At 44.7% G+C, this 25,916-nt stretch overlaps 1 protein-coding gene across 1 annotated transcript in view; it reads right to left on the minus strand.

Moving 5' to 3' along the window:
- Positions 1-2,556: 2,556 nt before the first annotated feature.
- The window catches only part of LOC146174837 (TNF receptor-associated factor 6-B-like), a 29,086-nt gene continuing 5,726 nt past the window's right edge, over positions 2,557-25,916 (minus strand). Inside the window, exons 4-11 of the mRNA XM_084585694.1 lie at positions 22,012-22,086; positions 19,216-19,290; positions 17,922-18,014; positions 9,516-9,578; positions 8,546-8,599; positions 7,252-7,314; positions 5,077-5,148; positions 2,557-2,739 (exon numbers count right to left, since the gene is read on the minus strand). Of these exons, the coding sequence (XP_084441820.1) occupies positions 2,557-2,739; positions 5,077-5,148; positions 7,252-7,314; positions 8,546-8,599; positions 9,516-9,578; positions 17,922-18,014; positions 19,216-19,290; positions 22,012-22,086 (678 nt within the window). The remainder of the gene's footprint in view (positions 2,740-5,076; positions 5,149-7,251; positions 7,315-8,545; positions 8,600-9,515; positions 9,579-17,921; positions 18,015-19,215; positions 19,291-22,011; positions 22,087-25,916) is intronic.

Below are 25,916 nucleotides of genomic sequence, written 5' to 3' on the forward strand. Positions count from 1 at the left end.
CCGACATACTCCGATAACAGTTTCCTCAATGCGTGAGCACGTAGGATGAACGCATACAAGTCCCTCGTCGTCCATTTGAGCAACTTTGCACATACCCCGGTGCGGGGACGAACCGCACCCTATGACTCGCCACTGAAGCCGTGGAAAAAAATAGCATCCTGTTTCTTCAGTCGCCATCCGACTTGTTCCAGCGTCGAGCAGTTTATAAGCGTCTTGGCGGGGCCGTAACATCACTGAGTATTCTGGGAAATCAAAGTCACGTGACGAGAATAAAATATATCACAATAAAAAAAAACAAGCTGCTTCGTGAAGTGAGGAACAATTCGTAGCAGGATGAACAATAAAGGTTGCAAATTGCTACCATTCAAACAAGAAAGGATATTTGCATCCAGTATGATTAATGGCAGTTACGTTAGTTCACTTGTTGTCGACTTTGCCGAAGGTTATGTATTAGTCCTTTCAGAGTCCCATTAACATTATTATAATACAGGGTGAGAGAAGACAATGAAATTGTGTTTTTTTTTTTTTTGGGTAGAGCTCTAGAAACCAAGAGAACATTCAAGCAATTGTTAAATCCTAAAAAGCTGACGAACATAATTCTTTTCTTTCATTTAATCATCAATGGCGTCTCAAGAAAAAAAGCCTCTTATATTAAGTGCACGCTAACAATTTACGGTAACAATGCGGCCTCAAAAAATAGCACAGAGCTCAGAATGTAAGTAATATAGGAAACACGAAAATTAACGCATGTGAAATGTGAAAGCAGGCAGCGATGCAAAAACTTTGTGAGTCAGTGCAAAATGTCGACCCATCGGCGTGATGCGGAAGCTTCAGGCGAACATGTATTCCAGGCGTTTCTAAGTTGCGTCATAATGAATGAGCATCAGCGAAGAAGGGCAGTTTGATTGCAGTTTCAGGCAGTGTCTAGGCTAACTTAAGATACACAGAGAAATGAGTCTAAGCGCTTACTTTTGGTGTGAAGCCCAAAGGATAGCTGTAAACAATGAAACGCTGCCATTGATTGACAAACTTCGGAAGTTTGAAATGCCAAGCAGCCCATACTAAAGTAACTATGAAGTGTCCTAAAGGTTCCTCTGTAAACTAATCCTATATTCTGCAAGATCCCTCTACTTTTATAGGTCCAGTAAAACGAAGCGAATTTAAAGAAGCAAGGTTAGCATGTTTACAGCGCACACAAAAAGTAACGTGAGCCATTAAATTTGTAAACATTTTAGCAGTGTTAAATGTAAACGTTCAAACTTGTTCTTTATAAATTTGAAAATATGGTCCTTCCCTCATAAGGTCTTTCCCTATATTCAATTCAGAGATTCTCAATTTTCACAAAAAAATGGATATACAATTGAACAGCAATGTGCCCTTTGTTTGGGGTATACTAGCATCTATACTTAACAGGTACTAGAAATATGGCTTTGCTCTCTTTGTTGCAACCGTACGATCGCAGATTCGAGGTCCACGCTTAAGGTTTATGGAAAACTGATTTTTCACTCGACAGTATGATGCCTGTTAATGCAAAACTTTCTTCCTGTGTAGTATTTCCTCACGGCAAGCTTAAGCGCATGACAACAAAGTTTTCAGACATTACCACTCTATGAAGCAAATGAGATGTATTTTAACCCATGCAGACATCATTGTTTTTCAGCTTGCTCCGCCTCTTCACAGTGCCAAATAAAAGAATTATCTATCCCGTAACCAAACGATCTGAGGTTATACTTCTGGTTAGTAGCAACTCCGTTATATGGAACAGCACGAATGCCTAACAAATTAACGATAGAGTACTTAACAGCATGACAGCTAACGCGTCTAATCTAGCCCGACGTTATCTTGAACTTTCAATCGGACAACTATCACAATAATTCGTTAGATTTCAAGATGGATTGTAAACAACGTCGGGGTCTATCATTTGCTTTTGACCATTTGAAACCGTCAAGACAAAATACCCATTAAAGGAAATAGGACTTCACACCTCAAAGCCAGCTTTAGAACAATGTCTGGGGCGCACAAACCTATCGACGTTGAAGAAACAACTTTTCCGCGTTCAGTCCACGTTACAGCGCCAAGGCTCTCACGCTGGCACCCTACACTGCGGGGAAAGCTCGAATTTTCGCCACAAGTGCTGAGGATGACATAAACAGAACTCGAATTCAGCAGCAAAGCAACAATCAGCCAACATCACCAGAGAGGTATCCCTCCGAGAGCACGCACCCACCACCGCACCGACCCCGCTGTATACCTTTCGAAGGCGCCAGGCCAGAACGAGGCCAACAACGAGACACACGCACACACACTCGCACAAGAGTTCGCTCGTCCCCTTGTCTCTCCTGTCCGTCGTCATTTTGTTTTGCATGAGCATGGGCTGAAGAAGGGACGCGAGCGACGGCTCCTTAGGTCGCCGCCCGCAGTGCCTCAGAGTCCCGAAGGACCCGCACCACCGGCGCCTGGCGGGTGCTGGTGTGGGTGCTGGTGCTGATGCTGGTGGTGGTGATGGTGGTGGAGATGGTGCTGGTGCGAGGCCTGCGCTCCACCACCGGGCATCTGTCAGGTGCTGTGGTGTTGGCGGCCCACTCGGGTGGACGAAGGGGCCATCATGCTCACGGTCGGGATGCCCACTGCTGCACCGGCGGCGGCTGAAGAGGACGAGGTGCCACGGGCGCTCACGGGCCGCGACACGACCCCGGCTTCGACGAACCGCGGATACGTGACCCTCTCGATGGTGCCGTCCTGCCAAAAAATGTCGCAAGGTTGAATGCGCAGTTGCCTACATTCGAAAGCACTCTATACAGCAAGGATAGCATGAGTCGTCTATACGATTGAGCCACTATACACAACTTGTGTGCTGCAAAATTTAAGAACACGCCGAAAAACCACACGCCAGTGGAACCTGAGCCTAAAGGCCGGGATTTCTCGACTTATATGCTTGCTAACTCTAGTCGCAAGATCCCACTAATGATGATAACGTTTAATCTTAAGGTGTTCTCAGTTGCTTGCTCACAATGTTCTTTTTTTCGCCCTAATATGGCACCTAAATGAGCGTTTAGAACATTTAGTATGGACTACTTGCAAGGGGGAAAACGAACAGCTAACTTTTTTCTTAGTTCGCACGCTTAATCAAAAACCGTCAAATAGAAATAGCTGCAGAAAGCACAGGCTTTATAAGAATGTCGCGCAATATTTGCTAGACGCTATTCCTGTATACAGCATTAGCTGCGACGTGAATGTTCAGTCGTAATGCTTCGAATTTTTCTTTTTGAATGAGAACTACATGGGAATTAAGCGGCAAAAAAAAAGCAGTACAATGAAAAACATCGTAACGCATATTATCCTCGTTCAAAATGTGGCCTTTCGTCATCTGGCATCTAACCTGTATAAAAACGCCCGCAGTCAAAATTTGACGCCTCGGCTTCCAACACCTGTTATAAAATTCTAATCCTTCGTCAAGCCAGTGACTGTCAAAAATGCCACGGGATTTACCGCTGGCGTAAAGTTTCACAACAACTTTGTTTCAATATTGTGAGCACTTATCATAAACTTCATCCACATCATCAACGTTCCCTGTGGTCGTTCCTCAAAGCCCCCCCCCCCCCCCCCATTGTTAGCAATATCAATAAAGCTCGATCCCCCAACTCACAATATGACTGAAAAGAAATGAGTTCATGACTGAAAAGAATTTTATTTTTAGTTATAAGATGTTTCTAACGCAAGCATCGCGATATTCAGTTTAGGAACATCCACAAAATCATTCCTTCCTGAGAGCAAAACCATTATTGCGTATGGCTGTGATGAGCATCGTCTTAGAAACTGTTCTTTTTCCAATATAAACAATTGGCACCCAATTCCACCTAAATCTAAACATAGAAGCCAACACTATGTTTAAACTCGTGATTAAAATGCAAACGGTCATGACTGGGGGCGGTCCGAAATTGAGAGGGGTTGCAAGAGGCAGTGAAAATTTACTTACGGGGTATTATTCATTACCATCATCATCCACTCGAGCATAGCTACAAGGGAAAGGTATAGTAGAGCTTCGACAGAAATTTTTGTTGTTCAATAAAAATGTGATGGTCCCCGCAATTACGAACCTGGGACGTAGGCCTCTCCGAGGCTGTCGCTTGTCCAACTCAGCTAATCGCCAGCCGTGTACCAGTGATTTCTCGTGTTTTGGTAGGTTTTTGATTTTTGGCGAAATGCGTGCCCTGTGACCTTCAAAACGAGCACTGCATTTTATGCCGATGGCTTCCGCAAATCACGAATATTTGTATAGCATTTTTGTTGCAACCACACTGCTCTTGAGGGCAGTTCTTTCACGAACATTATTAGATGTGAAATTTGATATCGCGCAGCAAACCTTCGCCTCAAAAACTTCCAATAATATGCATCTGCAACCTCATATTAGATCGCGAGCGCCAAGCATAACTGAGTACAAAACGCTGTCAGTTCTAGCGCTTTCATCACCTACCGGTGTGATATATATCACGTTTGATAACTCCGAACCACAGTGAGATGAAGCATCTAGAAACAGCAACATTTAATTCAGCGGAGCACAATGCAACGAACACAGAAGCAATGGAAAGCAGATCTTTGATACGTTAGTTGTAGCGAGCACACTATATACCTTGTTTCCACACTTGGAGTTCGTTATCATATAGCCCGCACAAAGCAGGAACCATCATCATATCCGCATTCAGTGCCGAGTGCCTCCAAGGTGCTAAAAGTGAACGCCTTATCTGCCCTGGGGCTTGTTCACGCAAATGCCCATAGAAAACATCGCCTCAGCCTATCGATGGACAACCTCGTCGGGGTGGCAGTGTAGTTGGGGCTCTCATCTACTGTTCCCAAGCACGCGGGTTCTAATCCCGGCCTCGGCGGCCGCTTTTCGCTGGAGGCAAAAAGAGTAGACTTGAAGGTTCTCTGATCAAAGTTTGTGTTGGTATTCAGTTCATACTACCAGAGTGCGAGTATTAGCTAATAACTCTCCTTGGACCTTCGGCAAGACTGTGGTACCTCTTTCGTGCACACAACGACTGCCCTACACAGCTTGGGAGTTAAACGATAACTCACCCCCGGAATCCGATGGTGCGTTGTCGTAGTGCCGTCCATCTTCGAACTCGGAATCGGGTGGATCGTCTTTTGCTGCCAAAATAAAAGTGTGATATGTCCATCTTAATAACAGTGCACTGAGTAGAGTACTGTTTGAATTGAAAAAAAAAGTGCATCACCTATTCGATACAAGTTTATGCACTCTTGAAAATCTACAACTGCTTAGAGGGTAATCTTTATTGCAACAGCTCTTGCACTCTCGCAGCAGCGAGACGTTAGTGAGAGATTATCACAGGGAATGGCACTGTTGCAATCCAAAGGACAGAGTTCTACTGCTTAATCAGTGCATTTAGCATCCCCCCCTCATCCACCCATCAGTACATCGAGGTCATGTGACAACACAATGGCATGCTTTCGCCAACTTTCCGTGCTGAATCATATCGCATTCTCAAGGCTATCAAGGAAACGAGGGAGATTTCTGATTAAAGTACCGTGAATGTAACGCCAGAGCAAATGAGCTCAAAGGCTTCCTGTACAGCCTTGGTAGAAACTCCCCAAGCCACTCTGTGTGGTTTTCAACCATACAGTTCAAAACATCCCTGAAACTGTAAATATGTTGAATGTGGTGAAAACCTTCGTCGTGCATTTTGAAACCATTTCTTTTTCTTCAGAACGTCAAGCATGCTATATTGTTTCGCCTACATTTTTTGAGTCTGATGGGGCAGAAAAAAAAGGCAGAACAACTCTGCAATAAAGGACGCTTGCGCTAGTTAATTTTTGTCCTATAAACATACCACCCACAAAAATTTATTCAGCTAATAATTCCAACTGTTCTTTTTTTCTACAATCTTGCCTGCACCAGTCTTAATAATGACGCTCCTGAAATTGTCTCTGAGACTAAACAGCGCCTATGCAGAAAAACACACACACAAAGTGTACTGTTGATATAATTTTGTTTGAAGCACGTTTTAAAGCGAGGGGTCTATGCAATGGCGCGCTCGACGAAATCCGCTGGAGTGGCGCAGTGTTTAGGCGTTCGACTACTGTGCCCGAGGATGCGGGACCGAGAAGGAGGAGGAAAAAACATTTATTTAAACCCAATTCCGGCCTTGGCGGCCTCTTTTCTGTGGCAGCGAGAAGCTAGGCGCCCATGTGCTGTGCATTGTCAGTCCACGTTAAAGAACACTGGGTGGTCGAAATTCCCGGTGCGCTACACTACGACGTCTCTCATAGCATGAGTCGCTTTGGGACGTTAAACCTCATAAACCATCAAATCCGATCGTCGTCGTCAGCGGCGGCCGTGGGCACAGGACGTCTGTCCTGACAGCGACTTCGGCAACGAAGGGAAAGCGAAGACAGGAAATCGAGGGAAAAGAAGCATCCACCACAATGCCTCCTGTTGCTAGACTCTCCGAGTGGCATCGAAATTTCGCACCACACAATCTAGCATCGAAATTCCCATTACAACAAGGGTGTACGTCCGGCGGACAATACTCGTGTTATTGCAAACGGAAAGCACCTTCCATCTGCATTTCAGATGCGAGGTTAGAAAGGCTTTTAAGTGCTAGGTACTATCTTAGACCTAAACATCAGGTTATGGACGTATATAGCGTACTGCCTGCGCTACAGTGTCATGGTGCTTCATTCACTAAATTTATCGCGCAGAACTGAAAACTCATAAAAGCATCCTCGTGAGCTCGTAGACTAGTATATCTACGGAGGCGATCATTGGACCGATATAATGCTCCCCCAAAAATAAATGCAGTGCCTTTACAGTAAACTTCGAGAATTTATTTTCTGGAGCATAGGACAAGCATATCTGCTCATTGCTGTTGACTTTCAGTGCTGAGAATTCTTTTTATCATCTGGAACCTTTGTCGCCCTTGAATATAAATAAAAAAAACTGCGCAAATAACTCAAACGCTGGTGAAATTATTGCAGGACATTGGGCTGATTTTTTTTTCTGCAATTCTCCTCTTCCTGTGCCATTCCAACCTGACTACTTTACACCTAACATTTTTACTGTCCAAATGTGCTCTTTTTTCTTTTTTTTCAATGCCGTAACTTGCAAGCTACGCTGCTTTAACTACACCGTGAACGAGTGCCGGTGCCTTAATATTTTTTTCTGCGCATGCGATAAATAAACTTCGACAATCAAGCTGTCATGCAGTGCGAACACACAAGGAGTTGTTTTACCTCAATCATTCTTGACAGGTCGTCCAGTTTTGCTTTTAACTTTCGGTTTTCTTCTTGCTGTGCCTGAAAGCAAGAAAAGCGAGAGGATATTTGCAGAGAACGCTTAATGCCAGCAATGTGCTTGCATACGCCACGTATATAAACTATTTGCTAGTCCTGTTCATTCCCTCCCGCCCGCTGCCCTCCATCATAAGCACTTCGTTGTATCTGTTGGAATCACATTTCCAGCAAGTTGCATAGGGCCTTGTCGCACAAAATAATGGCTGTGAGCCCTTCCATGGTTCGTTAGTTAACAATGTGCTTGCTAATGCTGCTGCTGGACACTTAAACTATTATTCCCCTTATGTACTCTCAAATCGTTTATTCATCAAGCATCGCCACATAAAACACTTGTTTCGTTGCTCACACCTTTGCTGTAAAAAGAGATATGATCTATCTATAATCTTACTATATAATCTTACAAATGTGCTCCCCTCTTACTGAAGTATTTTCATTTTTCTGATATTACTGCAATGAAACACGTTGACGAAGAGACTTTTGTAGCAAGGCGATGTGCCAATGACCAAAAGTATCTGACCGAAGTTACATCCTCGACTCGATCACAAAAGGAAAGTCGGCTTGCTGCTGAGTGGTGAGGTTCTCAGTATCGTGCTTTTTTTTAATTATGATAAGTTCTTTTCTCGAAACGAATACATTGCCTGACGTATCCGCATGAGCGTGATACATGAAACGGTAAATTATGAAGGTGATTGACTACCAATATTAGATGACTATGCATAAGAATTAATCTTCTCCTTGCTCAATTACATATCTGCAGCTTATTTTTTCTAATGCTTTTTATATATGTTGATATGTAATTCTATATGCTCATTCAAGCTTATTTGCTCAACTTTTCAGATCATACTACTGATTGAGTGCAAATTTGAGTCACTCCTAGTTATTCCCATTTTTGCTCAGTCTGCAGTGAAGGTCAATTTTGTTTAGCCATGTCTTAGTATCATCTTAACTATGTTATTCTAAGTTTTTCTTACATTTTCTGTGCCCCTCGTAGTAGTTTTTATTTTAGCACAGTCATTATGCGTCATGTTTATTTTTTATGTAGCAAAATGTAGTCGCTAGTCGTTATCAACAGTGTAAAGTCATGTTTTGGAGTGGTTCTTCTGGAGCAGCCACTTTTTGACCTTTCTCTGTGATACAACTGGACAGAAGGATTTTCCTTTCTGCATAACACTACACCGCGGACTACGGCGTTTCTTCACCCTGAGGCTTATAATGCCAACGCATGAGTACTTACGTGCAGTGCTCTGCTGATGGTTTGCAGCGTTGTGGACACTCTTCGATTACCCTCCTGCGAGGTTAAAAGATTGCTTTAAATGCACTCTACCTGCATTCAGTGCATCTTATGTAGATGTTTGCAGTGCTTTGTTCTAAAGCTTCAAGGAACATGTTACATTTTGTACCTTGTTCCCGTTTTGTTAACTATTTCAACTTACTACTGAAGCGGCTGTGAAATCTTAAGGTGAAAAACTTTAATTGTACAGCACATTTTTGGCCAGCCAGGCGTAGACTGGTGGAGGTTTACCCGACAATAAACCCCTTCAAATATGCAGAATGAACTCATCTCCGTCACATGTGACCAGAGAAATGACGAGGGCTGAGAATCGACATGAATTCCTCTCACAACAAAGTCATATTACTTAAGACAACCCCACTACAGGACGCCAATACTGGCTATAAGCGAGGAGTTTGAATATCGACAAACCTGCGGTTGTTTTTCTACCATGCGCTTAAAGAACTCTAAACGTGAAAGTTGTGCCTGCAATCTTCTTTCTTCTGTTTCCACCGAAAATTGCAGCCACTTGGAATAGCCACGTCGCTTGAAGTGATGTTTTGTATGGGACAATTCGTGTCAGTAAAGGAGCAGCATAACGGTATTTTACAATTTATATGTCACAAAGACAGAAGCACTGATCCAACCGCTCTCAAATAATGCTGCTTTCTGGCACCGTATAATCAAATCAAGTAATTTTTTGGGAGTTGTCATTTAGTACTACCACTCAGTGTGACACATCAGAATTTTGTTCCATATCCTATGATAATATTTTAGAGCTTAATAATCTGTATCCGAGGTAGCTTTCCTTTCATTCTCGTAAGAAGATTACTATTTTAGGCCTAAAATAGCAGCATTTTAAGCATGCTGTAAAGGCGATCGCCATCTTTATTTTACGTCAAGCCATTGGGCAAACACATGCTAGTTAAGTTACCTTCACTGCCTTTGTCAGCGCATCAAGTTGCACGTTGAGGTGTCCAATCTCTTCCTGTTGTTCCTGTAATGATATCAAAAACTTAGATTAAGGGCAAGCAATTTGACTGCGTCGTCAATAGAATGTACAAATACGCTCTGGCAACTTAGCGACATTTCTTAAGAAATAATATTACGGCACGTTTCAACATATATCGTGAACAAAAATGTCGTTCTCAATTTCACAACACCGATGAGACAACGTCGTACCTGTAAGATCTAATACAAACAGGCAAATGAACCACGCAACCTCAGCTGTCTTACAAGTGCTCAGTCAAGAGGTCGTGCAGGCAATGAAATAAAAAAGAATGGTTTTCTCTTCGTATTTTTTAATACCAGCCCTGTCTTGGGGAGGGGGCATAAACATTCATTTATTCAAAAACATTCATTCGCGTGCCCGGAAAGACAGAATAGGCGTCTATGTGACTGGTGGCGAAACATAACAAAGGAATAACAAAAATACATCAGGTAAAGGTCTGCATTCCAGGAACCCGTGCACATACACTGGCCCAGTGTTGATTGTGATCTCTAACCTGTAAGTTTGTGGGCATTAGTAAATAACAAATATCACAAGGCATTGGCCTGCTCCGACTAGAAAGTCAGTATTGAGGATGAAATTTCTACATTTTAAACTGCGTCAAACGTAAATCACTCCCTATTACAGCAAATCTCAAAAGAAGAGCGTGTAGCTGGTGAATTATGGAGAGAATCAGCGCAAGAAAACACGGACACAAGAACACACTGAAAAATAGGACTAGCGTGTACTTCTGTCCATGTTTTCTTGCTCTGCTCCTCTCCATGATGCCTCACCGACTGGTCCTTACGAAAGTATTAACTAGTGAATTAGTAGATGAACCGGCAATCGAGACTATGTGCCAAAGAATTGCCAGCGAAGAAAAGGCGAAACGAAAATAAATATTTAAAGGAGGCTTGCTCAAGAAATGTCAGTTATCGTCACTGCATTTTGGGCTTATCCTTCCAGGATTTACCGTTTTGTCGACCACGTAAGAGAGGTATTGTCGTGCTGAAGGTTATCCCTGAAGCAAATAAGTTACCTAACAGGAGAGACGCGTGCCGATAATATAGCTCTCCTGTAATATAACAACAGGTGCATATACGCGGAAAACATGACGAAGGATTCCTGACTAAGTCATAGCACGAAAACATTTGTAGTTGAGTTTAATTATTGGCGAAGTGCGATCCTATTTGACATTTCGCTGTAATCTGGTTTCGCGACCAACATATGTATAACTTAAGCGCGATATATTAGAAGTTACCACCTGAAAAATAGAGAAGAAGAAAGAACTAGAAAAGCTAATTATAAATTAATTATAAATCAAGTGTGGTTTATGTATTCCACGAAGTGATCCCCGATATCCAAAAAGGTACAGGAATTAGAATCAATATTGCGCGCCTGAGGTCTGCCACAAAATGGTAGTAAGTCTAAAGATTAATTCCAGCGCGTCATGTTCTGATCAACGCTTCAAGCGCTCGATGTGCAAAACAGAGCTCAGTACAGTAGATGTAAACTGAGGAGCAACGACGCGTGTCCAAAGTTTTCAGCCACCTATTTCGATAAAGCATGCGTTACAGCATGGTAGAAGATATTTCGCTCTTTCGCGGGTAAATATAAAGGCAAAGGGAAGCAAAAGCACATAAAAGTAGCCTGGAAACTAGATGTTCAGAGTGAGATATTGGAAAATAAACTGTAGGAATAATTTTAAATAAAGGACTACAAACCAGTATAACAATACAGAAGGTTTCACTCAGTTAATCACGAAATACCATGCAACAGCAGGGCGTTTTGACAGGATTGCGTTTGCTGCGTCTCAATTATTAAAAGTTATTTTTGCTGTGTTAATCAGCCGGCCATGCTTCCAGACCACGCATTGCATATGCTTCACAGACAAGATCTTCTTAAAGTAACGCTTTGTATAGCGATGGCGTTGGATACAAATCACACTTTGCACTATAGTTTGGCGAACACAATTTCATGGTCAGTGAAGAAGTTTGACGGGGCCTTAGCGTCCTCCGAAAGAATATAATTTTGAAATACAAGATCTCTACAACTATTTTATTACCCTTCTTAACGATTTCTTGCTGACTTTTTTTCTCTGTACATACTGCCTCCGTGCGTCCACATGTTTCTGTCTCTTAACCAAGACATAGACCTCCGTTGATTCCTACTGCCGCTGTCGTCTTGCCCGCTGTTGTTCCCGTCACAACACGCGGAATAGAGACATTTAGTTTAGCGCTATCTCTTACCGCTGCCGTCTACAGCTACCGCGTGAGCGTCAGTACGCATGCGCAGATCACCCTGGGGGCGACAGATGGCGCCACGTTTCTGCCAAATTCCGGCGGACTCCGCATGCAGGTGCCAATCAGCGCGTGCTGTGCTGACACGGTGCGGTAGCGGTAGACGGCCGCGGTAAGCGACAACGCTAAATTAAATGTCTCTAATACTCTTCGTCAAACAACCAGGATGGCCCCGGTTAAGCCCAGACGCAGAGCAATGACAGAAATTAGTCAAGAGCGCATAGCAGTGAATGCAAAGCGGGGCGAGCTGCCCTCTGCTCCCTGCGCCGCAGCTTTAGAGCAGAAGCCATTTCGCTTCTCAACCGGTTTCGCACATTCCGAGCGTTCCGCGCCCCCCCCCCCCCCGCCCTATCTTTCTTCTCCTTCAGTAGGCGTTGCAGACTTCCTCTCCTGTCAGCACCATACCGTAAACACGTGCAGGTTATCTGTGTGATGTGACCGATGTGACTGTGTTCCTCCTCCTCCTCCTGTAATCCGTCCCTTGGAAAGGTCAAATCGGATTCAGAGCTTTTGCGAGAATGCGGGCAGTAAGTGATGCAGCACTAAAAATTTCCGAGAGCACTGCAGAATCTGCAGTGGAGAAATGCGAAAGCCTGAGCGTTGCTGCTACACGTGGTACACCGCGCGCCCCTTTTCGAACACAACCAGCGTTCCGTTGAACGCATCGAAGTTGTTGTTGTGGCTGTAGGAAGAAGGAAAATAAAATGCACGGGCCTGCTACTGGCTCTTTAGCTGAGCCACCTCCGCTGCCTCGTGCAGACAGAAGAGAAAATAGAGAAGAAAGAAAAGCAAGAAGGAAAGAGACGCGCGCCGCAACAACAGCCGTCGTTCACCACCAGCGGTGGCGTGTGCAATGACGGCCTACAACAGATAAAAATTCGGTGCCAGGCTAGCACCCGCCGCAAGCGGCGGTGACCCACCTGTACCAGCCCCATCAGGGGAGAGAGTCGCGCACACGCATCAAAGTTAACCGGCATTCTATAATAGATTTAAAGCAAAAGGAGAGGCGCCATATCAGTCACAATTGTTCTGTGGCCACCACAAGTCCCTCGGAAATGTCAAATGTCCTATTGCCTTCAGCCATTGGCTTTTTGCGAGAATGCGGATAGCAGTGCTGCAGCAGTAAAACAACAAATTTGGGGAATAATAGGGTATGACGCTACAGCGTTGAGCCATGTGGGGTTCCCATCATGAACCGTTAATCACGTACATGCCCCGCTGCGGTGGCGCAGTTGTTAGGACGCTCGACTGGAGTGCCCAAGGATGGGGGATCGAATCCTTACCTCGGCAGCCGCTTCTCAGTGGAGGTAAAAAGCAAGGCGACCGTGTGCTGTGCGATATCAGTGCACGTTAAAGAACCCCAGGTGGTCGAAACTTCCGGAGCCCTCCACTACGGCGTCTCTCATAGCCTGAGTCGCTTTGGGACGTTAAACCCCATAAACCAAATCAAACCGTTTGCGTATACGTACTTCAATACTAGTTAATTCCCTATTTTCTTCATCTATGATTGTTAATCATAAATGAATCATATTCGTAAGGATCAGTTAAAGCGCCACACCGTGCCCATGTCGGGTGGTTTTTCACATAATAAATCCAGTTCGCGGCGGCGGCGTTTCGATGGAGACGAAACGGAGAGGCGTCTGTGTTGTGCGATGTCAGTGCATGTTAATCCCAGGTAGTCGAAATTTCCGGAGCCGTCCACTACGGAGTGTTCCGTACCCTGAGTCGCTTTGGGACGTTAAGCTCCGTAAATCAAACTATCGTTCACATATTCTAGTAGCTCGCAAAATGTTGTAGAGAATATGTGTGATACCATGTGCTCAGAAAAAGTTTTATTAGACATTAAACGTTCACATTAGACATTCACATGAGCGACGACAAACGACCAAAACAGAGATACACATGATTGTTAATCATGTGTATTTCTGTTTTGGTCGTTTTTCGTTTCTCATCTTCGTTTGTCTGACTAGGGTTCGATCCCCAGTGCCGCCGGGTACCCACCGGTTTCCAATGGGTACAAGATTTCCCCCGGCCTGGTGCTCAGCTCTTCTGGGGTGAAATGCTTGGGAAAAGGGTCCATGAACCAAAATGTTGGTTCAAGAAGAAGGAAATGTTGGTTCAAGAAAATGTTCAAGGAAAATGTTGGTTCAAGAAGAAGGGAACGGAGTTGTGTTGCATAGGTCTCCTCCCATAGCTAGGCTCATGTCTGGCGCGGGCCCGTAAATCCAAGCTTCTGGGTGGCTGGAGCGGGACTACAACACGGGTGAGCAGACACCCGAGAGCCCTCCGCGGAAGCGGAGAGGACTCAGCTGTGACCTGATGAAGAGGGACAGGTCAGCCTGGTGGCATTAATTTGTCATCGAGCAAACTAAGGCAGTTTTCCCGATGATGGGTGGATTAACTTTTGGTTGGTCACTGGGAGGGGCTGCGTCCTCCTGTAACCGAGAGGGGTGCAACCATTGGCGATGAAGCTCTGAGGGATAAGGCTGGGAGCAATGGCGCGCTCCTGCAATCGAGAGAGGCCACGCCGGTGAATGCTCAGACGGCCGACTGGAACCTCGGAGCCTTGTGCACTCTGACGAAGTCTACCCCGCTAAAGCGGGGTAGATTCTCGGGCTTAGGAACTGCTACGCTGGGGCCCATCAAAAATGACAGCCTTTACCGATGATGTACCCTATTGATAAACGGGACTAGGAATAAGGCTGGGGAGCTCCCAACTCCCTGTAATCCAAGGTGGAAGCCGCTGGAGTTGGAGGTGACCACTCCTCGTAGCGGGGAAATAAGAGTCTGTTCACCCGCCGGTGCAGTCCAGGGATGGGCTGTGCCGACTAAGTCTCTATGTATGGACGCCGCGGGGGAATCCCCGCTGACTAATGTCATCAGGGGTAGGGGCAACCCCGTGTAACCCAGCCCGCGAGGAGGCATGGGGGCGCTGTTAGAGACTGTCTTCACTCCCCCTCCGGCGTGCCAGGGCCGTCCTGGGAAACACTGAGGCCTTCGGGCGTCTCAGCAGGCTGAGAGAGTGAAGACGAAGCGAAAGCAGAACTGGTGCAAGCACCCTCTGAGAGTCTGTCAGTAGTACCGCTGTGAGACCAGAGGGGTGGAGGATGAAGCATCCACTTGCGCTTCCGGTACGTAGGCGGTAGGTCCCAAAGAGTTTTGCAACGGGGCCGGCGTCCAATCCAAGACGCTTAACAAAATTTGGTAGAATCGGGCTCTCGCGTGGAGCGCAGCACGAAGAGAGTTACCGAAGTCGGGGGCGCGAAGGCGTCTGGCAGGGGTGCACGTCATGGGAGTGCACCACGGGTGTTGCGATCCCGCCTGCCCGAGCACGTGGGTACGACCCACAACACGAGCAACGCGGTGGCAGTAGTTGACAAGTCCGCCACGCGCGCTGGGAGAGCTGCAGGATTCGTTTTCAGCTCGGCGATGACCAGACGTAAACTGGGACAAGAGCGGTCCCCGGCGTGGGTGTCCGCCATTTTGTGGGACTTAGCTCTTGGGAAAGGGCTCGGCCTGGGCGATCCCATGTAAGCCTGGGGGATACTGTTCGGCGAGCTAAACTCTTTTTACCGAAGCGTGGCCTTGTGGTAGAGCATCCGCCTCGTTTTCGGGAGGTACCAGGTTCGATACCTGGTGCCGCCGGGTACCCACCGGCTGTTCAATGGGTACAAGCTTTCCCCCGGTCTGGTGCCCTGCTCTTTGGGGTGAAATGTTTGGGAAAGAAGTCATAGGTCCCAAATAGTTGCTCCGATGTGGCAGTGATCAGTTCCGCCATCGGACAACAATAAATCCGCCTTGTGCGGCAAAAGCCCATTATGTGGCCCTTTTTTTTTCTTGAACCACCATTTTGGTTCATGGACCCTTTTCCCAAGCATTTCACCCCAGAAGAGCCGAGCACCAGGCCGGGGGAAATCTTGTACCCATTGGAAACCGGTGGGTACCCGGCGGCACTGGGGATCGAACCCCGTACCTCCCGAATGCGAGGCGGATGCTCTACCACAAGGCCAGCGTCGTTTGTCTGACTAGGGATCCATGGCTACCGGGTTGGATTCGCATCTCATCCTTCGAAATGAGATTCTGCCACCTCGCCCATGTGTGACACGTTCGTGACGTCACACAGTCTGCCGACCAGATCTCGGCCATGTCACCTGCCAACCTGTCTAGGCATGTTTGTGATTTTTAGATAACGACAACTACGGGTAAGTAGAAAAGGTCCCTCAGCGCTGTCGCATAAAATTATTTTATTTATTTATTTAGCGTATACCTGTACCCTCCATTTACGTTACAGATAGTAGGGGCACGTACAGGATAGTTGCAAAAGTTTGAGATAATAAATTCATACAAAAATGAAAATATATTCCGAATAATTGGAGAGAAACGCTTTGCTTTACGAGGTCAGCGCTATGTTCTTGATGAAATAATGCAAGCGGCAGAACTTCGACGCTCCACACAACAGTTCCCCTTCGCGCATGCAAGACAGTGATAGTAACAGCATATTACTATCAAATATTAGGCCATTAGCTATACGGTACAGGAGGGTACCTGGCCCGCTTGCACAAAACAATCTTAAGACTGTCTTAGCTAAGTCCAGACTTAACTGGAGTCTAAAGAATAGGCCACTAGCATGGCCGCTTAAGACTGGAGTCAAGACTGGGCTTCAGTCCTGACTTGAATAAGTCGCTTGTATGATTATGACTCTAGTGCTGTCTTAGTTAAGACACAAGGACGCCAGGTGTCTAAGTAGAGAAATTAGGGAATTACAGGGATGCGCTGGCACTGTCCCTGCTGTAAGATGTACATATTCCGTCAATTTTGCGTTGTGTAAAATCCGTGCCATTGCTTTTTGCGGCTTAAGATTGTGTTACGAGGAAACATGCCCCAAGTGGTTGCTGAGGCCGTTCTGGGAAGCCACTCTAGTGAACATGAACCCGAAGCGTTCGACGTTCGGAACACGAGCCGTCTTAAATAAGCTTGGTCTTTCTAAAGACACCATTTAAGTCTGGACTTAGCTCGGACTTCATCGTGCAAGCCGGCCCAGTTAATTTGAAGCTTAGAAATCCAGGAAATGTGGAAAAGAGCAAGAAGTTAACTTGGCATCGGTAAGTGAGACGGTGGATTATTTGAGCGACTAAAAATAATAGTGAAGAAGGTTCGTAGAGGCCCATTAAAAATCCTTAATTAGGCTAAAAACATCACCACCACCCTTGGAAGGAACGTTATTGATTTTATAATTTTGTGGGTGTTTTCGCCCACTAAATTAAATGTGGGGGTCCAAGCGTACCGCAAAACCGCAAGGAACTAACTACTCCTGAAATTATTCCGCTTCTAAGTTCTCGTGTAAGTTAACAGCGACATTTGCTATGGCTGTGTGCAGGAGGTTACAACTTTGGTAACATGCCTATTAATTATTGTTCAATTAAGCCGGCAGCTATAAAACCGTATGTCGCAACTCAGCGTTATATTCAAGTTTTTAATGGATAGAAGCCAGTGAAATAAGGAAAAAATATATCAGCTGATGTTAAATGATTATGCTCATATTTTTCCCAAACTTATGGCAAAGATTAGCAAGCTGCATCTTAAACAGTATCTAACAGTTGACCTAGTTTAGTACCGAGCAATTGAAGAAAAAAATCAGCTGGCAGATGTTCAAGCTCTCGCAAGCTTAATATTCTTTAAGAAGAACGCAGCAATTTCAAGCAACAAGAATATCCCTGCTGTGTGGGGAAAAAACGATTTAGCTGTAAATCGGCACATCCTTCTTTTCTTCATTATACATTTCTGATTCGCTTTTTAGAGAACATTCCATACAAATGCGGACATAAGTAAACGGAGCACGCTTTCCCGATCAAAATAAAATCACACCTGCTGCACTGGAACTAAGAAAACAATATTTGCCGAAGTGAAACGGCATTGGCGTCTGCTACCGGTATGCGCACACCACGCCTAAGTTTTAATTAGGCTACGCGTCAAAGATTTTAGAAGAAAATGGTGTGCTCCGGCGCGTCCGCACCGGCACGTGGTGAAACTGTATTCCCAGTGGTGAACACACCTTGTTGACGACGGAGAGCTCCTTGAAATGAGTCACAATGATGTGGATGTGGTCCTCAAATGTCAGGTGCTCCATCAGGCTTTTTCTGGGACCCTGTGTAAAAAGTAAATGCGCCGATAGAGAAATCCTGAGCATGCAAAAGGCCTCTAGTATATGGTCGCTTGCAGCAGGCGCGAAAGCATTGTTCCGACCCGTCCATTTGCGTCATCTGCTAAATCTGATCCTAATTCTTTTTCTTGAGCAATATTAAGAGTTCAATGAAAAAGTTATGACAGGATTCTAATCGGCCAGCAACGGAGCTACGTTGAGCTAAGTGAACACAACATAGCCGATCTTTTCAAAAAGACTAGCATCGCTAAGAGCATCGCTCATGATGAAAGTATGCTGGCTGCCACTATTCCGCACATAACACCGATGTTTGGGCCAGTTGGTAATGATCCATATCAAAACCCATTCGCAGCACGAATAAAACAACGACAGGACGAATGCTAGCATTTGTCCTGTCCTGTGTGTTTTCTTCCTGTCGTTATTTTATTCGTGCTGCGAATGGGTTTTAATATTCCGCACATACTAGAAGTAATCTATCGAGTGTCTTGTGAACGGTACACGTGTTGTGAGTACTGTTCAAATAGCGCCGGAAGCTTACGCTAATACTATTCATATGAGTTTTTCTTTACAGCTTGTATGAAGGATCGTGCGAACAACTCGGTAAAACCAAACACATTTAGTATAGTGATCCAATGGCTTCACTCTATTTCAATCATTGCATTCAGCGTACGATTTATTGCTATTTATTACGCACGGTTTTGTGCGAAAATACGTAAAATATTCCTCAAACCAGAGGCCGCGACGCACTTCCAGGATGTTCCCCTGCTGCTCAGAGAACTTACCACGAAAGAAAACGGCAGCTTCAGCTTTTGCAAAGATTCTGCGCGCAATGACGCTTTCAGGACAACTTTCTGCTCTCATACGAAGGACCTTGTTCTCTATGTCCACATTCGCTTTTCTTTATTCCCTTCCAGAAACGGAGCTCATATCTCCTTGCCGGTAAACGATAATCCTAAAGGCCTATTGTAAAAGACGTTCACATTGTTAAATATAAAGTCTAAAGTCCGGTCTTAACAGCAGACATCTTACATGTCTACCACAGGTATTCTTCCAAGGTGTTGCCCTGAAATGTCCTGCAAGTTATAGACTCAAGAGCTATGTAGCTTAGGTTAAAGCACGTATCATCACTTTGTGTTGCTGACCACAAAAATTTTCTGAAAGTATGTCGATTTCGAAAGAACCCCACCTCGAACGTGCATCCATAATCCTTCATCGTACAACACCACGGCTTCAAGTCACACTCTTCATAATGCAGAGGTAACTGAAAGGAAGGCAAAAAACAAAGATACATTTCTCAATGATCATTCACAGCCCTTGAGTGACAGTTTAAGTGCACCCTCTAAGGCCAAAATCGCATTCCTATCATCGCCAGGAGGGTATACAATAAACTGTTATACACAACGTAAAAATCCACAGTAGCTAAAAAGAATACACATATGCGTCGTAAACAGCGAATGAAAAATCTGGAATACGTTCTAAAGCAGTGTTTTGATTTGTATTTATTACACATTGATTATTGAATATTCGAGAAAGCTAGAAGTGAAAATAAAAACCTGGACTACACCCGTGTCAGCAAGGCAATGAATGGGACCCTGAAACCACCTCTTTCTCTACCAATAAAAATCGCTCTGTAACCGCTACCCCCCTCAAAAGCAATGCCCACTTCAAGAATATTATTATTCCAAGCTCGATACGAGCAGACATGTCCAGGCCAGTTTTGATGCGAAAGCATTAGCGGTTCCATGAAGACGAAGAAGTTAAGAAGTTCGCAGGGGTCAAGTGGATGCAGCTGGCACAGAACCGGGTTAAGTGGGGAAATATGGGAGAGGCCTTCGCCCTGCAGTGGGCATAGTCAGGCTGATGATGATGATGATGATGATGATGATGAAGGCGAACATTGTGCGGCATCGACGGCGCCGTGATAAGTGATAATGAAACGTTGCTACAACGAAATAATGGCTATAATGAAACATCGGCCATAATGAAACACGGGCTACACCAACTAGGTAATGGCGCTTCAGTTACTGGTGACAGCCATTGAGTTATAGCAATAATATAGTGAATTAGTGTAGTTAAAATAGCGGAATTGGTCTTGTGATACAGTATAAGTTCTAAGCTGCGCAATGACAAAAGAAAAAGCGAATTCCGAGAAGGACGCTACCGCCTTTCTTCCGCATCTATCGAATTTATTGGCCATAATATTTTTGTATTTTGTCTCAGATAAAATGCCCAGCATTTGTTGCCTCAACGGGACCAACGGTCAGTTGCTGTCGTATCTCTGTTCTCGATACTATACACCAGGGGTCGTAGCTGAAGGCAACGCACGAAATGGTGGGGGATGACGTCACATGGCATCTACGGCAGGGCAGCATACATCAGATAAAATGGCGCTGTACAAACGAAATAAATCTCTGATCGCACTTTGTCACTGAAGGATTCGCACGACATACCTGAAACAAGTAAATTTGACTCCTGTTTTGCCTAGATGGCTTCTGATGACTAGACGATGAAAAAGTACTGCAGGTGACGCTTTATGATAATTACCCACGTTTTGGAGAGAGATAAATTTCTGTTCGATTCCCTCCGGTTCCAAGCATATGGATGTAGTAGTGGTCTTGTTAAGCCTGATAATTGTGGCTGCCTTTTGCGTGTGTTTTTTCTATGGTCATATTTTTTTCCCGTGTTCATAGTTGCAACGTTGACGACGCATTCTAGTCATTACGAAATGGTTAATACATTACTTACGCTCGAAATAATGATGAATATCAGACCATAATGATACATCACTTCGGCTGTTAGAAAGAGAGTCACGCCGACTAAAGTCGTTTAAAATGCACATGGCGATTCCATTTCTACAGCTAAATATAACCGAATTAGCCTGTATGATGGACGTTTATCCACAGCGACATAATCTGGTCGTAAACTCACCCAAAAATTCGTTTTTGGTTTTTACGGAGTGGTATATTGCATGTGTATCCTTCAAGTGATACAATATTTAATTGCAAAGGTCAACTTTCTTGACAATATTCTTCGTCTTCTGTGCTTTCTAAAACCACTGCGTTTTCTGCATGGTGAGCCGCTATGGGCGTTGCGTATTGTACTTTCGTTCTTTTACATATGTCGCTATACTTATCAGATCTCACGAATCCTCTGGTCTTTCATATCTGTTCATACTTGTTCATGTCCGTAGTTCTCCAAGTTCTCGCTAAAAAGCTCGTCACGGTGAGTGGAATTCTGGAAGCCCGAAGTTCCGCAACCCTACTCCCGCTTACAATGCCGCCTTGAACTCCTCGCGCGGTGCTTACCAAACCATGACTAAAATGGTTGAGCCTGCAGGCCCATTTTTCTTAACAAATTTCCATACCATCCGCATGTTTGCACTACAACCTCCTTTCACATAAAACACCTCATGGGCCGATGAAGTGGTAACGAGGACTTAGAACTGAACCCAGAATCTGCAAATAATAATCCGGGATCACCAAGTGCGTTTGAGGCATCTCCTTTAGATGGATGACGACGACAGCTTCATGAGCCCGGACAACTAGACGCTTTCATAAGACAATGGAGATATGCTTGCCCTGTCGCGAGCGCGTGTTTAACTCACTGAAGACTGCGATCGTCACTCGTATAAAACATCCTAGACTGTGTGGGAAACAGATGTGTAAAGGATCCTACAACTATACATTATTGCGCACTACCTGTCGGAATCACTTTCAGTGAAACTGCAATTTTGCAATATCGATGTAGTGCCTCTACAGTGAGCACCTGAGCATTGTTTTCTTTATTAATGTTAATCCGTCATGTGGCGTTACATTCTCCATGCATCATAGTTTCTACCAGTAGCTAAGGTATTGCAGGAATTGCCAGTTTTAACAATGGTGTGTTCGAAATCATAAGAGTTGCCTAATTCAGCTGATCTCAAAGTTTTTGAGCAACGGAGAGAGAGAGAAACTGAGAGCCGACGTAATGTAACAAAGCCCACCTCTCCTAGCAACAGGCCATCGGCGCCACAGTGCTCGCAGATGACAAGCTTTTCCGGGCAGTTCGCCTTGTGGTCCTGAAAAGAGAAACAGGGCTGATGACGATTTGAACGAAATGGCAAAAACTAATTGGATGTAACTCATTACTCGTTGCAAAGGAATCCGGTAGATTCCTTCTCTCTTCTAGCATGCGTTTTCATCAGAATCGGATATCGAATTGAGACTTCGCATAGTAATGTATCACGACCGCTTGTGCATAAATGCGAGTGCAAAACATCACCTGAACAACCATCATTCTTAGTCGAAAGAGTCAAACTTGCCGCCTCCAATTCGACTGGCATGGTGAACTAGTCTGCTGCTTTCCAAACGCATAGCAGCTGCCATTTTGAAGTACATCAAGAAAAACATGGAGAAAGACTACACGAACTTCGTGTTAGTCATACGCCTCCTTCGAAGTGAACTTTTATTGATGCATGAGTATAATGTTATGGGCGGTTAGTCCTTTGTCAGGCAAGCCAGCTTTTTGCCTCAGCTTTCCCCTTCCACGAAAGAAAATAAAGAATTGAATTGAACTGAATGGAATAAACCTTCTCCTCTATCTGAATATTTCATTCCGATTAAGGGTTGGCATCAATTTTGAGATTGGTTAATCATGTAAGTAATTTTCACTGCAAAGCTTTTAGTGACTCATTGCAGCCGTTAGCGTTAGCGTTAGCTTAGCGATTCCCAGGCCAGCACAGTTCACGTGACACGACGCAACCGGCAGTGATAAGCCTTCGGAGCGTGCTCTACGCAGAGTGTTCGTGGAATGTCTTCATTTACTAGCAAATGCACCAAGAGCTGCGCTGCAATAATCAGGGAGCAGAATACTAAGGGCATTCTTTTTTTACTTGGCTGCGGTTTACATGACGGCTTGAACGCAAGGTACATGGATTGGCAATAAGTGTACTAAACAAGCAATTCTAAGCACGCTTGGTTCTTAGCATTGTTGCCTTCTTGTAGTAAGCAAACCGGTGCCCCTCGTAATTCCTCTTTGTAACCTAATGTGACGAGGATGTGAAATCTGCTTTTTCTGAATGTATTTTAGGCGATATTATGAACGGAGCCAACAGCCACTGATATCAATAAAGCACATGGCAATGTGTTTATATAAAAATGAAAAAATAATGTGATCGGAGTGATATAGTTGATTAGAAGATAGAATAAAAACAACCACATGTCGCCGTTGGAATAAAAACCCATGACCTCGGAATTGATCCATGACCTCGGAATTGACCCATGACCTCGGATAAAAACCCATGACCACTGAGGTATTGTGATGACTGTTTAGTCCCCTGCTCTTTTATGCATTTATGTTACGTGAAACCTATCCATGAGAATTCACGTTACCCCTATGCCACGGGCAGGAGCTGCCAACTCTGGTCACTCCCTATCCATGAGGCGTAATTCCGTCTCCTCAACGGTATAGGACCTGCAACGTCTTTCTCGTCACTGGTTGCCTCTCAGCGGATTAAACGCGATTGTTACCGAGAAGTGTGTCTGAACGCAACCTAAAGGTACTAACATACATTCACAAAAGGCAGGAAATGATTACGTTAAAAATAATTAAATAGTATTAGCGTTGTCATGTTGTTGTCTCGTGGCTGTGTTCACGACCGGCTTTCTGGCTATTAGGAGTTAAAAACATCACATGATGCAACCTAAAGGGGAACACCTCCCAGGAAAGATATTGGTAGCTTATTTTAATGTTGCAATTTAGAAAACAAATTGAAAAGAAATAATTACAAACACAGTACTCGAACATAAACTTTACTCGCTAAGTGCTCAGGTTAGTAATGCGTATCCGTTGCGCCACTGAGGCAACGAGTACAGCAGGCTTTAAATGCGCTCTTATACATTTTTACAATATTTCCGCTATCTGTCGCCAGATCACGCTGCTCAGAGTACCCTACCGTTGAGAGAACGGAATCACGCATCCGTGAGAGTGTTCTAAAAAATCTATAAGAGTGTTCTAAAAAAAGATGATGTGCAAAACAGACATAACAGAAGGAAGAGAGACAAGACATACGCAAGCAGAAGAGAGGCGGAACGTGCCCAAGTCTCGTCTCTGTGCCCAAGTCTCGTCTCTCTTCCTTCTGTTATGTCTGTTTTGCACATCATCTTTTTTTCTGAGAACATGCCCCAACTAACCCCGCAGAGTGTATTGAGAGTTCACCAGCGTTCACCTGGTCCATCGCGGCGGATTTGGAACGTCCTGTAGTACCGAAAAAATCACGTCAAACTTGATATAACGGAAAAGGTGGAACAATAACCCTCTTGCACTACGATATAGAGGCTGCATAATTCGAGGCCCTCGTTAGGCTTGCCAGCAAGCAAATAGGAAAAACGAAGGGCTCGTTGTGAGATACATGCGAAGAAAGCCAACACCCCCTGATACCAAGAAAGAATAAGGAAATGCTTTTTTTTTACATGAAATTATAATGTAATCATGAAGGCAGTTGATTTGAAAGTAGAAAAAAAAACTAAAAGTGCCACAGGTGAGGTACACACCCACAATTTACTGCGACGGCTGTTCAATCATCTGCTTTAGCATTTATCTTACATGTAACCTAAAGATCCTTGAAAGTGTTCACCAGCGCCACCCTCGGACGTGTCCTGTATTACCATGAACACCACGTGGAAGGCGGAGCTGTCCCTCCTGTTTAACTATGACGCCAAGGCCACAAGATGGTGAACACCTCCAATGATAGGTTACACGTAACATAAGAAAGTAAAGGATTGAACAGCATTCGCTGTAGCTCAGCGGTAGAGCACCGGAAGCAAAATTCGAAGGTCGTGGTTGCGGATACCCACCAGTGGTGATCGTTTGTTTTTTTACTTTCTCATGAACTATCCCAGCGAACTGTTTATTGCCTTTCTTAGTATCAATGGATATATTTTCTCTTCGCGAGCATCTTATAACAAGCTCCTCCTTTTCAGTACATTTGTTAGCTGAATTTTAAGCGGTATAGAAAGACTTTGAAGTCACCATCGGAAAGAGTTTCTTCGAATAAAAAAGCGCTGCCACCCCAACAAAGCGAAGCTTGAACTTGTGGTTTCGCTGATTAAAGAAGCGGTCGTTTTGCTGACCTGCAGGCTGGTAATGTATTCCGCAAAGCACTTGGTTAAAATGAAGCTTCTGGTACTACACCGGAACCGTTATGCCTCAAAGTTGGTGTTGTAGTTACCTGTTTTTGTGCAGGAAACCGAAATTCACGACGAAACAAAGCGTCTCGTGAATTGAGCACTCATTCGAGTAGAGTGCCTTTTTTTTTTTTCACCACGAATACCTCAAAAACCACCTTTTGCATGATCATTACAGGGACATTGCTCGCTGTATGTCGCTATGTAGCCCTTTGTTCTCAGCCATGGAGGAAGGAAATAACTTAGGAGAGGCCCTGACGTCACTTTTTGAAGCCGGCGCGGCCGCGCCGCGACCGGACGCTGCAACGTCTCTCCTCCTCCTTTACCCTCCGCATTTTCTATTTCCGCGACGCTCACGTACCTCGGGCCCTTAGCAACGCTGTTGCTAGTGGCCCGAGCTTTCATATCAACAGTGATGCCGTTGCTAATGGTCCGACTTGGCTAACCCTACGTTTTGACGTCACTTCCGCCACACTTTCTCCAATGCATTGGGAATGGCAAGGACCTGTCCTTAGTTGTTTCCTTCCTCCATGTTCTCAACTCTTATTTTTAGATCAGCCAGTAGATGCCCCCCATCAACGTGCATCGCGGTCAGTAGCATAAGGGAAGGCTCTTTTTAATATGAAATTATGATGCAATCACGGAGGCAATCGAAAATAGAAGAACACTGACAAACCCCACCGGTGGGATACGAACCCACAATTTAATGCGATGGCTGTTCAAT

The sequence above is a fragment of the Amblyomma maculatum genome, chromosome 11 (assembly GCF_055883805.1).
Source record: "Amblyomma maculatum isolate TAMU_Amacu chromosome 11, ASM5588380v1, whole genome shotgun sequence".
NCBI classification, from domain to species: domain Eukaryota; kingdom Metazoa; phylum Arthropoda; class Arachnida; order Ixodida; family Ixodidae; genus Amblyomma; species Amblyomma maculatum.